Source organism: Diachasma alloeum, unplaced genomic scaffold (genome assembly GCF_001412515.2).
Source record: "Diachasma alloeum isolate Michigan unplaced genomic scaffold, Dall2.0 Dall_scaffold_00198, whole genome shotgun sequence".
Taxonomy (NCBI): Eukaryota; Metazoa; Arthropoda; class Insecta; order Hymenoptera; family Braconidae; genus Diachasma; species Diachasma alloeum.
Window position 1 is genome coordinate 2,182,519 of NW_021680363.1, and position 13,350 is coordinate 2,195,868.

A 13,350-nucleotide genomic window follows, 5' to 3' on the forward strand; every position below is an offset into this window, starting at 1 on the left:
ACCTCAATTTATTTTCTCGATATTGAATAATTATTCGTAATGAGGGCTTCTCTTTCTTCAATTTTTTCAATGAAAATGGAAAGAAAGTGGAAATAAATTGAAATTCATATCGAGAAATTCCCTTTCTCCACAAAAATTTTGTTATTAAAGAAAAATAAACAGAAAAGCCGCAAATTTTTTTAATAAAATCGGCCAAAAAATGAGTTTTTGATGACATTTCAAAGTGAAAGATCATCTCCCCATCACGTTATTTAAAAAAATCGACATCTCGACAGATCTGGAGTGCTTAAACATCGAGATTAATTAACAATGACGAATTAAAGTTTAGTGGTGAGTACGAGACTTTTACAAAGTAGGTCAAGCGTACATTTTTCTCTGTAAGCAATCAATCCCCCCCGATTGGCGTGATTTTCCCCATCCTCGTGATATTTGAGATCTAAATCTGTCGATTCCGAGTTCGTTGTAAATTTCTCAAAGTCCAAAATACCACCACCCTGTGAACAGAGGATGGCCTGTGGTGCACACGTGTCCCACTTGTACGTCGAACCCCTGGAGAGAATGTAAGCATCTGCTAGACCCGTGGCAACACTGAGAATTTTGTATCCAGCCCCGGAAACTTCGATCAAACTGAATCCACAATTTGTGAGTTTTGATCTGATCGTTGAGTCCTCGGATCGACTCACCACAATCACTTTGTTCAATTTTTCGGGCTTTGGGAAGGACATTTTGAGGTTTTTGGCACTGTCTGCGAAACCCCAGTAGCAATGGCCCTTCCACCTGATTCAGTAATTAAGATCGTTATCGAAAATAAATCAGAAAAATTCAGGTGGACATCACCTGAAAAAATCACCTCAAAAAATTCAATAGAAAACAGCGAATTCGCTGGAAAATTTTATTGGAATTCTATAGAAATTCTATGGGGTTTCAATTTAAGTAAGTTTTCTCTGTCTGCTGCTCGAAAAATTTAGAATTTCATTGTCCCCCCTCGACCCCCCCGCCCGCCGCGGAATGCAATCCTGAAAATTAATTAAATTCTTCAAACAGTATCCAAAGAAGCTCATTCCTCCTTTATATTCTCTCGATCTACGACAATTTTTAAAATATTTTCATGATTGTGATCTCTGAAGAGGAACTATTCGGTCGTTGACATTAACGCCTTTTCTGTTTGCGTTAAATTTAATGTTGTTAGCTACGTCTCCATACATAACTGGTTTATTTATTAATGAGACTAGATGAAGCAAAATTAATTAGCGAATCGTCGCAAAATACCACATAAATGAATATTATTTTCCTCCCCTGATCTACATTTTTTTACATTCAACACCAATGGAGATGAACCAGAACATAAATATTTTCAACTTACTGGGAATTCTGGCACGTATAGAATGGCTGATTTATCACCCCTAGAACCGGAAGACCGGTTGATTTTGAATACGCGCCGATAAGTACCGTGACACAACGTAAACCACTCAAGTGCAAATCGGTAGCCTCGTCCACCAAAGTATTTCCACTTATGTAATCAGCTGTCGAGTCTAAAAACAATTCCCAATGTATCCGAGCGTCTTGAAAAAAAAACAAGTGGATGTGTCAGGGATAGGGTCATGCGGATGTTGGGAGAGGGTGAATTACCGATGGGATCAATCCAAATTCCGAGATCGCTGACGTCAATGTCAAACGAAAAATCGTCGATTCCAGTGTCGACTGGAACTTCGGAGACAGCAACATCTCGGTGGATCTCATTAGCGAGAGCCTCAGCCGTAATGATATTATTATCCAGGACTTGTGCCAGCAAATTTGTGGTCTCCATTCGAGTCGACAGAACCTCGACGGTAACTGTTTTGCCCAGGGTATTACTGAATACATTAGTCTCCTCGCCCTTCACCATCTTCGCTAACTCTGGAAACTGTTTATTTTGATGTTTCTATTCCATTTATTCCATTGGTACTATTCTGCAGACATTCCTGCTCACAAGTTTTATAAGTTTTCAAGAAAGGAAACTTATGAAATTTGCGTCCAGAAGTGTTTGTAGAGAGAAATCCAATAGAAGAAATTGTCGACGGAAATAAAGAAAGTATTAATCTTTTTTCGTCACATCTTCGTAAGAATGTTTTTAGATTTCCACCAGAATTGCGTTCGAAGTTTCTAGGGTAAGCGCTCGGGTTTTGTGGTCGTTTTTCCGTGGGGAAAACAAGATTTCGATTGCGTTTAATTCGATTGCGAGCTACGATAGATACTTGTTTAAAATGCAGCAAATAATTCATCATTAAAAGTTCCGGTCTCAGAGGCAAATCGCAGAGCAAATCGCCAAATGAATTAATTCAGTATCGCAACCGCTCAACCGAGTACACGTGTTATTTTGAGTCTAGCCATCCCTGTATCAGTCATTTTGAGTCAATTATCAAGTTCAATATCAAGAGATTATCCGGTGCAGTGTAAAGACAATTATCGATTTTAATATTGAGACATTCAACGGTTCGTGTAATAGAAATCAAGACACGTGGCATGCGCCACTAACAGAGTACATCACCAGAATGTTTTTTGTAATTCGCGTGTCTTTTAAGTATCATTTTTTCATCACACTCCCCCCCAATGCACCCTATTATCATTCAAATCCCTAATAATATTTTTACGAAAATTTCGGCATTTCCTTTAGGTTCTGAGATATTCCTCGAAAACTCAGGTAAAACGAACTTGGGTCTCAGCGCGTATTTTTTCTCAGTTCACTCAAATATTCTATGAATTCGGTGATGAAGAAGTGAAAGAAATTGAGATCAAGTTAAAATCCTTCATGAGGTAATTCGGGGGATGAACAATTTCCAGAAGAAATATCCGCGTACTTTTTTATAGCCGAGGACATTTCCTCCGAGAAATTTTTCTCCCTGATTGGTCATCATAACTCATAGGAACATAATTCAGCAGCGAAATAGTAAGATGAGCTCATTCCGCTCAAGTTCTTGACGGATATCTCGGAATATAACGGAGATGGTGAAATTTTTTAGGATCTCTTATAGTTCTCATTTTTTTTTACAAGAAGAACTTCTGAACATTTATCTTATTTCAATTCCGAGATATTTCCGAAGTTCAATGCCTCCTCCACTGGAATTTCAAGTAATTTTGTAATTGAAAACGCATGATTTGATGGAAGAATCAATGGAAACTGTAAATTTTTGTTATTATTCAATGGAAATTAGAAGAAATGTTTTTTCTTGTGTTTCCACTTCAGTATTAATCCTCCAGAATGTCTGATCTGTGAAAAATATCGCGGCAATTTTTTAAATAAATATTTTTCCATTCAGTCACTGGGATATTATCTTACGCTTGATTTCCGATATTTTTTTGTGCGCATTCACCTCAGTTTTGAATTACCTCCGATCCTATGTCGTGTCGAATAGTCTCCTGAATGAGAACGTCAGCGAGTGTTTTGAAGTCATGAAAGAACCTCGGATTTTTTTCCTCCTCATTTTTCTCCTGAATGAGCAACTGAAAGAGTGTCTCATTCTGTCGACAGGCTCGCGCGATATTCGCCGCTTTCTCTGATGCCTTCAGAAGAGCCCCCAACAGCCTCACACTGTCCCTCATCTATTCAAACAAATGTCTGACCAATCAAACACCTTTTGAAAAAATATTTCATTGAAGAATAAACACGGAGAATTATCTGAAACCCGACAGCTGTGCCTTGCGCAAATATCTCATGTCGGTATTGATTCACGAACGGAGTTGAAAGAATCGACGATAATCCGTGAATATTCACAGAGAAAATAAAATTGAAACATTCAGTCGTACGAAAAACAAAGTTCAAAACTCCGGAAACGAGATCGATCTATCGATCGATCGGAGGAAGTGCTCTAAATTATAAGCGACTTTTCGTAACAAAAATCATTCAAAAGTGCGTAAAAAATATTGAATATCCGTAGTGAAGCTGAATAAAAATGCTAATCGGAGAGTATTTTTATTTTAATCGTTTACCTTTCGGGAGGAAATCCTAAAATCCGATTGCTCGCGTTTCGAACGTTCCTCTACGCGCACTTGCCGCCTAATGGACTTTCCTATGTGAGGCCTCTCCGGTCTGACGTTGGCTGCTTAATCAGCTGATCTGACGCACCAGTATTTTTTTAAGTAGATTATAAAAAAAAGTCTACTGTGCATCCGTGCATTGACGATTCAGGTTATGAGGAAAAATGGATATTTCGACGCACGTGTTGGAATAATAAGATATTTTTAGAAGACAAAAACTTGGAAAATTTATGTCAAGAATGTCTATTGGAGTTTTCGAATAAAATAGTTCTTATGAGAAAAGATATTGTAACTGTTAACCGGGTTAGAGCCAATCATTACCATCTTGCAGCCTCTTTGGAAAGAGTTGGAATAATCAGCGATCCGAGTCGTTCTTGTGGAGCAGAAGCTCCAGATTTCGAACATGCCCTATGGCATTGTCCAAAGTATAGCCAGCAACGATCAGAATTACTAAATAAATTAGCAAAAACCAACTGCTGACGGCCCTACACCACGGCAAAATTCACAGATGCAACTGACCACAAATACATAGAAGAAATATGCAAATATTTAAAGAATCGTGATTTACAAATTTAAGATTACGAAAACTTTAAATGAATCATGTAAAAAAAGAATTTCTATTGGAATTCCACAGGACTTTTCATGGAATTTATTAGAATTCTATTAAAAAATTCTATTTGTTTTTTAGCCAATTCTATCAAAGATTACGCAACTTTATCGTGTCGTTTTGTTAAGAGGTATTGATGGAATAAAGTCAATAGATTTTGATCCACGAAAAAACCAAGAATTTTCCTAGAAAAAATCTCAATAGAAAAATCAACATCGAAAGACTTTATTCTATAAAAAAAATATATAATAATAGACTAGAGTTCCAACAGAAATTCAACAGGATTTTTTAGCGAAAGTGCTAGCTTTTCTATTTTTATTTTATCACTTCACTGACGATTTCGAATAATTCGCTGAATAGCTCCACGTCATCAATTCCTATAATTCCACAGGGATTGACATTTGCAACAATGAACATTTGAATTTCATTGACTCAGACCGCCAACAAAAGCTCTCTAAAAGTCCCCAGCCCCCAGTCCTGCGCGCGCAACACTCGATTATCCCTAGCTCCTCTCGAACAGGTGACGACACCAGTGTCACACTCTTGCCACTCTCGTGATTTCATAGATTTCATAATACGCCATTTTCTTTGTGTGTGCAACTTGTGGTGTTCGAAGAGCTGAGATAAATCCATCGAATAATAATTTCATTTCGTTGAAAGGTAATAACAGCCATTGGTGCCCACTAAAGCCCCAAAATTCACAATTATCCGTTGCTCGATGACTCGAAATGTATCAACTGACTGCTGACGTGATAAATTCTTTGTTGAATTGACGCACAACCACTTTACGTGTTGACAGAATTTTTTTTTCATCCTGATTTCATTTCATTGTTTTTCGCGAATCAAAAGACTCTGGGGACCTCAGGACTCCACGACTTTGGAATTATCTGCATGCGTTGGTCTGTTGAAATTTAGAAAGTCTCTACGTACGTCAAATAATTGGGTTATGACGTCTTGAATTCACCAGTCTGACTCTCACGCAAGTTTTTCATTTCTCTTCTGTCGTTTTTTTTTTCGTTCGACACGGGATAAAAGCACACGTCACTGAGGGGAGTATTCGGGATGCATCGAATGATTCATTAGTTGTGAATTATCTGGAGAGAATGTTAATCTCGTGGGGTGTCATACAAACAGTTGTGATAATGTGGTCGGTATTATTCTGTGATGACACGAAGTTTTCTTCGTGTTCACGACGATCACTTGTCGATTCGTTTGTGGGTAATTGGAGTGAATCAGGCGGCTGGAGGTAGTTCAATGGTCATTGGATTGCTGAGGGTCAGTCGAATGAGTTGAGAGGGATTAGGAAGGCATTGGATGTTGGGAGGAATTGGTAATGAATGGGGACTGTGAAGTTGTGATCTGGTGACACTGGATTAGGGGATTTTAGCGTGAGTTTTTGGGATCTAAATTGGAATTCAAGGGAGATTGTGACGTTTTTATTGGATTTTTTGCATTTTTTCTACATCGTTTTACGTGATAAATAAAGAGAATTTTAGCCTTGTAACTTATTTTATTGAGAAATTTTTCTGTTAAAATTCCTCGGATTAAATTCCGTTTTTTTTGCTCGATTCTTGAAATGAAGAGAGAAGAATAATGGAGTGGGAAAAATTTAGGAGATTCACACGTGATGAATAAAAAATGCAATTTCACATTTTGGACATTAATTATTAGAGATATTCTGTATTTTTTCAACAGGAGGAAACCGATAAAATTGATGTTTTTATACAACTTAATTAAATTTTTTATTTCTTTATTCAATGAACGACGACGAAATTTTTGTACAGCCCGTTTTTTAACGGAATGAACTCTGTAAAAATATTCTGCGGGAAATTTCAGAATTTCTCTTAATTTCGGAAATATTTGCAGCGAACTAATCTTTAAATTGCAGAACAGGGAGGGTTCATTTCGATTTTTTAGATAAGTTCTATGAAAATATGGAGTCATTCACGGGGGATTCCCGTGTAATTGACAATTTTTCACGTGAAAATCAACTCTCACAGTAAATTGTGATAAAACGTTCAATTAATGTGAAATAATAGCGAATGGACCTTGAAATTCTCAAAGGAATCGATTTATTCCCTATAAATGAGTTCCTCTATCGGCACCTGGAATGAGTAACACCCCAGACCTCCCACTGCACGACTCTTTGTCATTCCACGTTTTTTTATTTACTGAGAATTGAACTGGCTTGTCACTGGTGACACGATCACCTCTCACGTCTCAAGTGCAGTATTCGACACTTGATGCGAGTGTTTATCCAATTATTAGCATAACTGGATACTTTGGATTATCTCCAGGGAGATAACTGTAAGAGGAGACAGTGGGTCGTAGTGAATATTGTTGAGATTACTCGGTCTCTTATTTCAGAGTATTAATCATGGCCTCACGAAAGAAAGTACTGCTCAAAGTCATTATCCTGGGGGATTCTGGGGTCGGTAAAACATCTCTCATGAATCAGTACGTCAATAAGAAGTTTAGTAATCAGTATAAAGCAACTATTGGGGCGGATTTTCTCACCAAGGAAGTCATGGTCGATGATAGGATAGTTACCATGCAGGTGAGCATTATTTTTTCCTCGCAATCAATTATATTTTTTCGTAATTCGTGGTCAAATAAATGATCTGTTAATTGTTTGAATCAAATAAGAAATGAACAATTTTTCACCAAATTTCCATTTTTTAGAGTTGAATGTCGCAAAAATTGTGTAATATTAAATTTTATAAAAAATTTACTGTTTTCGGAATTTCTCAATCTAGCTCGAGGGGACCTATATCTCTCTGGTTAATCTTTAAAAGATCGCTGAGGACCATTTTGTGAGCTCTGATTGTGCTATCATGATTCATGTTTTTTTGGACAGATTTGGGACACTGCGGGACAAGAGAGATTCCAATCACTGGGTGTTGCGTTCTACAGGGGAGCTGACTGTTGCGTTTTAGTGTTTGATGTTGCTGCACCCACTTCCTTCAAGTCACTCGACTCATGGAGAGATGAATTTCTCATTCAAGCATCGCCGAGAGATCCAGACAATTTTCCGTTCGTCGTTTTGGGGAATAAAGTTGATCTTGAAAATAGAGCTGTGAGTTATTCATTATTTTATGCACTGAATATTTTTTTATTCTTATGCTGAATATTCTCGGAGTGTCTTTGGAGTCGGTAATTTTTAGGGAATTCACTAGAATTGTTTTTCCACGTTTTTATATTTCCCATGGAAATAAAATAATTATACATTTTTGCGAAGCGATAAATTTCGCATCTGGTTTATCAGTTTATAATCAAAATTAGTTGTTTGAACAGTTGTAATTTGAAATCGATCGTCTTCACGTAATCAGTTGGAAAATCTCGCTGAGATTAAAACACTGATAGTCATTATTCTTATAAAGTAAAATGATGAAGTCAGTTATCAGTAGAATATTCTTCCCTATTTTATTAAATTAATTGATTGCAATAATTAGACTTTTTGCTTCTGCTGCTGTTTTTTGCAAATTGATTTCAAGTGCTGATTCAACTCAGCCATTTGTTGTTTCTCGTCATCAGGTATCGAATAAGAGAGCGCAACAGTGGTGTCAATCGAAAAACAATATTCCATACTTCGAGACGAGTGCGAAGGAGGCTATCAACGTGGAACAGGCGTTCCAGACGATAGCGAAGAATGCTCTTGCCCAAGAGAGTGAAGTGAGTAATTGCACAATCAAATTTTCCATCATTTAATTTCATCATTCAATACAAATTCAAGATTATTTCATGTTAATAAATGTTAATGAACAGAATGATTTTAATTTGTTAATAGGTGGAGCTTTATAACGAATTCCCCGACCAGATCAAACTCACCAACGATCAAAGGACCAATGGAAAGGGTGACTCATGTGCTTGCTAGGGTGACAGAGCCACGAGTTGTCATGAATTTAACAAAAACTGGAACATAATAACTATTTAAAAAATCATTAAAAAATCCAAAAAAGATTGAATAACGATAACGCAGGTTAGATTGTCCGCTTCGTGAGAATCTTTATGCGTTTGTGGCATTGGGATATGTCAGGGTTTACGAGAAAACAGCTCAGTCGTTCCCTCGTTGAGCAAATCAGCAGCGAAGCGGTAAAACGATTCAAGTCGACTTAGCTCTTAGCTGAGTTTTCGAGGAATATCTTCGAATCTAAGGGAGATAGGTAAATTTTTGTAATGACATTTTTTGTAGAGCTTAATCCACTCTACAAAAAAGGTTATAATGAAAATTTTGATATCTGCTTCAGATGCCGAGATATTCAGTGAAGACTGACCAATAGTCAAAATCGACTTGAACCGTTTTACCGCTTCGCTAATGAAATTAAATCATTGAAAATGACAGGGAGGAGAAAAAATGATACAACTTTCATGGAAATCAACTGTGAAAGCTCGGAGGAGTATGAAACAAATCAATTATTATTTTTTCGGAGGTTCGAATGCAGAGATTAATCAGCTGATCACCTCGCTGATACCATTTTTTCATTAATACTTGTTTTTCCATTGGAGAGACCATAAATTGAATGGATTGTTGTGAATTAAAAATGAGAAACTAGTTTGACTCTGTAAAATTTCATTTTTCCATCCATTTTCTGTAGGAATTCCTCGACATTAATTTTCAATTGTTTTTCATTTAAAAATCAAATGAAAAATTGAAATAAAATCTGTAGAAAATCCATCAGTGGAATAAGTTGTACAGGAATGCAGCGAATTCCATGGGTTTTTCTACGAAATTTTAGTGTCGCATCTTTCAACCCCTCTCTCATCAAGTAGAAACCCTATGATTCAATGGAACAATAAATTTATAGGAGACAGTGAAAGATACGTGAATAGTTGACGTAAAATGTTAGAGGTGATGCATGAATTTGGAATTTCTGGTGCCCTGGGAGATTCAGGAATAATTTTAATCACGTCGAATGAAGCGATGAGCCGAAAAAAAATTATAAAGCATCACGAGACTATTTTTATGCCATTTAATGAGCGAAATTGAATTTGTTGATATGAAAATTGAGATGATATTTTGATGTTGATAATTGGGTGCATGATTCCTCGGTCACGATAATTGTTGGTATTTGTTGTATATGCATTGAAGAAATTGTAAATGTTGATCTTGATTTTCAGGGCCCCGGAGATTTCGATTTTCTGACAGAGTCTTATTGTTTTTAGAATGATGAAATTGATGAATTAAATGGAGTTACGATGTTCACAGCCACATTTCTCACATATCGAATGCCCCGTAGACGATTCACTTTGATTATGTTCTGGTATTTTGTACAATCTGATTGATCTCGTCGTTCAAAAGAGAAAAAAATGCCCCCAGATTTGCTCACTCTGAACAGTTTCAAAACTCTATTTTGAAATAAAATTTACAATTTTTTTTTCCTTCGATTAAATCGAATGTCAGATACTGAAATGGCGTATGTGAATCACTAGATGTAACCTTTCGTATGGTGAGAATAAATTTGGGAGAAAATAATGATTAATGGATAGATAAATTCGAGCACGTGAGATTTTCTGTACGTACAGACACGCTTTGAGATTTAGAGCAAAATGTTTTTTGAATGTGAACTGAGTTCTCTTTTTTCTTTTGGTCGATGTGAAAAATGTTTTACGAATTATTTTCCGTCAAACACGTGCCTGTATGGACGTCAACACACATGTATATAAAATATCATGATAATCATGACGATTGCGATTATAATTAATTAATATAATTTTAATTATTGAGAGGAAAAATCATGTTAACGACAGATATAAATATTATCATAATTGCTGCTGCTATGAAACTACTATTGCTACTCCTAGGTTTAAGTAAATGAAAATAAGAAAAAGTACATTTATTGCAAAAAATTGTTTTGTTTTTTTTATAGCATTTTTTTTTCATTTTCCAGGGAGATTTTTTTTTTAATTCGCCGGGTATTTTTAATAGATTTTCTGAGCCAAAGCCTCTGGACGTTCTTTTTTTAGTCATTTTTACACAAATTTTCAGGAAAAACCTAGGGAATTCTATTGGATTTCTGTAGTTTTTTCTATAGAAATTTCTGGGCTGAAATTTTCCATTTTTTAGGAAAACTTGGGAAATTTATGTCGAGGAATTTCAATAAAAAAATTTTCAATACAACTCCAATAAGACGGTTTAAGCCGATTTTGACTATTGATCAGTTTCTAATAAATATCTCGGAATCTAATGCGGATAGCAAAATTTTTGCCATGAACTTTTTTGTAGAGCAAATTAAGACCTACAAAAAAGGTTATTATGAAAATTTCGCTATCTCCCTTAGTTTTGGAGATATTCCTGGAAAACTCAGCTAAGAGCGAATTCGAATTTTTCGGTATTTTTCAAAACGATAAGAAAAATCGGTTCTGACGTTTTTCATTCGCGGCGATGGGAATGTCCCGCAAAATTCGAAAGGAGGCCGATAGTTCCCATCCACTCCCACGATCCCCGCTAAATCCCAATCGATTTTATGCAAAAATGAGAGCGTGAATTGCAAACTAGTGGAGTCATCGGGCCATGTAAAGGCTTCGTGTATGAAAAAAAGGAAGAAAGAAACTAGGCCCGACAGGAAATTACGAGTAAAACGATTCCGACTAAGCGTGAAAATGTGGTGAATGAGGAAGGAAACGGTTCGGGCAGTGGTGAATAGTAGTGCGAATGATAATATTTTGGGAAGTTGGTGATAACATCGACTCTACAGAAACATGGAAATCCCCCAATTCGATGAAACGAGGACGAGATATTCAATTTCCACTGGATTATCCAGGCCGTCGCAAGACAGGAGACCGATATTTTGGGGGATGAAAGAGGGTGAAATTCTGAGTCGAAAGTTCCTCTTCAACTTTTGCCTGCGGGCGATAGTTAACGAGTTATTAATTAATAAGTTTTTCAAGAACTTCAGCAACGTCTCGGGTAATTTCATCGTTACAATCAACATTATTTTCATAATTTAATTTCTGCGTCGAAGAAGGAGAGGAGGGAAATCCAAATAAACTCAAAGGCTGATATCCCTGTCAGAGGAATCCTTTCCCTCTCATTTTTTAACTTCAAAAATTGTTTTTCTTGTTTTTTAAATTTCTATTGAAAAATATTCGTCAAGAGCGGCGCATAAATTAACTAGTGGTTTATGTATATTATTCATAATAGTTCTATATTTTTTATTCATTGAACAATAAGTTAATTTGCGCTCCTCCTAGACTTGACAAAAAATTAAAACAGATTTTTTTTTCAAGAAACAAAATTGTTTATCATTATTTTTTTTACATTCATTTACTCATTATTTAATCTAATTGCTATCTTTATTTAATTTGAAGATATATTATAATTCCTGTTATAATGGAAACTCAGAGGAATTTTCCTTGACCGATTACCTCTAATTTTTTCATTAATTCTCTATTCCGTAAACAGAAGACACATAATCACGTCATAATCAATAATTCTTATTACCTCATCAGTAGCAATAATAGACACAACTAAGAAGAATGCAGAAACAATGAACTAGCCGGCATGATTTATAGATAATTGAAAAAATGACGTAACAGCAATGATTTGTGCATAAAATTGCGTGAGAATGAGGAAAAACCATAAAAATCGACAACACTTTTGCAGATACACGTCTGAAAAATTTTCATAAAAAACGTGAACAAAAGCGAATTGGATAGAAAATTCTACCGGATTTCTATTGGAAATTCCATGCGTCTTTGATCGATTTTATTGAAAAATTCCGAAAAATTCAGCTTTACTGTGTATTTCTTTTCATAGAAATTATCTTTCAAAAATAATCGGTGGAATTTCATCTTTCTACAGAACAATTCCTTGTCATGAATTTTCTCATCCATTTTTACTCAAATTTTCTTCTTTTCTTCAAGAAAAATCAAATAAAAAAAAATCGAAAAATTAAAACCGCGGAAGTTCTGTAGAAATTATTCGACTAAAATAAGTTGTATGGAAACACCGACTTCTATTAATTTTTTGTACAGATTTTTTCCCATTGAACATTTCTATTGAAAATAAACGCGCAGATAAGCTCTGGAATTTTTCAATAGCTCCGGCCTAAAATTTTCTGGCGAATTCACTAGCTTTTTCTGCTGATTTATCTTTTCGTACGTGTACACCCATAATTATCGTAAACTATGCGCACTGTGTCATCCGTCAGGTTTTACACCTCGATATCGTCCGTACGTGTGTTTGGAGTTCGTGTCAATAGGTAACTGCAGTGCTCATTTCGTTTCATGGTTCTGTGCACATGTATTTACTGGGAAACTATATTATATTCACAACCACAGATTTCGTACGTTGATAGAATTATGCATTCACCGGAATACCAAGGCAGCCCAAAGGAAACGGATGTTGTGGACCCTTGGGACCGTTGCAGGTCGTGATCCAATTTTTTCACATTTTTTTTTCAACGTGTTATCTATTATTCAAACACAAAATCGAATTTCAAAAAATTGTTGTTGAGTTCATTATTCATTATTAATTTGTTTACATGTTATTTGTTATTCAAATAATGAAACACATTTTTGCGAACTGAAAATATAACGCTATTCTGATTTTCCAGGGGAATTTCATTTCTGTCAAAATTATATTATTTTATTTTTATTAAAGCGAAGATTTGAATGATGTTTTTTCTTTCTATTCTCTCTTTTTTATTTTCAATTGTCTGCCGAAGTGATAACGATTAAACAAATTCTATTGATTTTTTTATTATTTATATTAAAATGTTCGTTAAAAA

At 35.6% G+C, this 13,350-nt stretch overlaps 2 protein-coding genes across 7 annotated transcripts; one reads left to right on the forward strand and one right to left on the reverse strand.

Annotated features, from left to right (window-relative positions):
* Positions 1-145: 145 nt before the first annotated feature.
* LOC107035449 (inositol polyphosphate 1-phosphatase) lies at positions 146-5,012 on the reverse strand. Of its 5 annotated transcripts, XM_029125896.1 has the most exons (7): positions 4,958-5,012; positions 4,336-4,499; positions 3,967-4,093; positions 3,367-3,579; positions 1,630-1,903; positions 1,364-1,532; positions 146-783 (listed from the first exon to the last, which is right to left on the reverse strand). In XM_029125896.1, exons 4-7 carry the CDS (start codon positions 3,577-3,579, stop codon positions 318-320), a joined length of 1,122 nt encoding a protein of 373 aa, XP_028981729.1. In that variant the 5' UTR covers positions 3,967-4,093; positions 4,336-4,499; positions 4,958-5,012; the 3' UTR covers positions 146-317. The 5 variants fall into 5 exon arrangements, with proteins under 5 accessions (XP_028981729.1, XP_015108329.1, XP_015108326.1 ...); XM_015252843.2 differs by lacking the exon at positions 4,958-5,012 and having other exon boundaries at positions 146-777; positions 4,336-4,597; XM_015252840.2 differs by lacking the exon at positions 4,958-5,012 and having other exon boundaries at positions 4,336-4,597.
* Positions 5,013-5,152: 140 nt separating this feature from the next.
* LOC107035451 (ras-related protein rab7) lies at positions 5,153-8,775 on the forward strand. Of its 2 annotated transcripts, none has more exons than XM_015252849.1 (5): positions 5,153-5,281; positions 6,989-7,178; positions 7,479-7,697; positions 8,156-8,293; positions 8,409-8,775. In XM_015252849.1, the coding sequence occupies exons 2-5, from the start codon at positions 6,999-7,001 to the stop codon at positions 8,493-8,495; spliced, it is 624 nt and encodes a 207-aa protein (XP_015108335.1). In that variant the 5' UTR covers positions 5,153-5,281; positions 6,989-6,998; the 3' UTR covers positions 8,496-8,775. The 2 variants fall into 2 exon arrangements, with proteins under 2 accessions (XP_015108335.1, XP_015108336.1); XM_015252850.2 differs by lacking the exon at positions 5,153-5,281 and adding an exon at positions 5,781-6,009.
* The last annotated feature ends 4,575 nt before the right edge of the window (positions 8,776-13,350 follow it).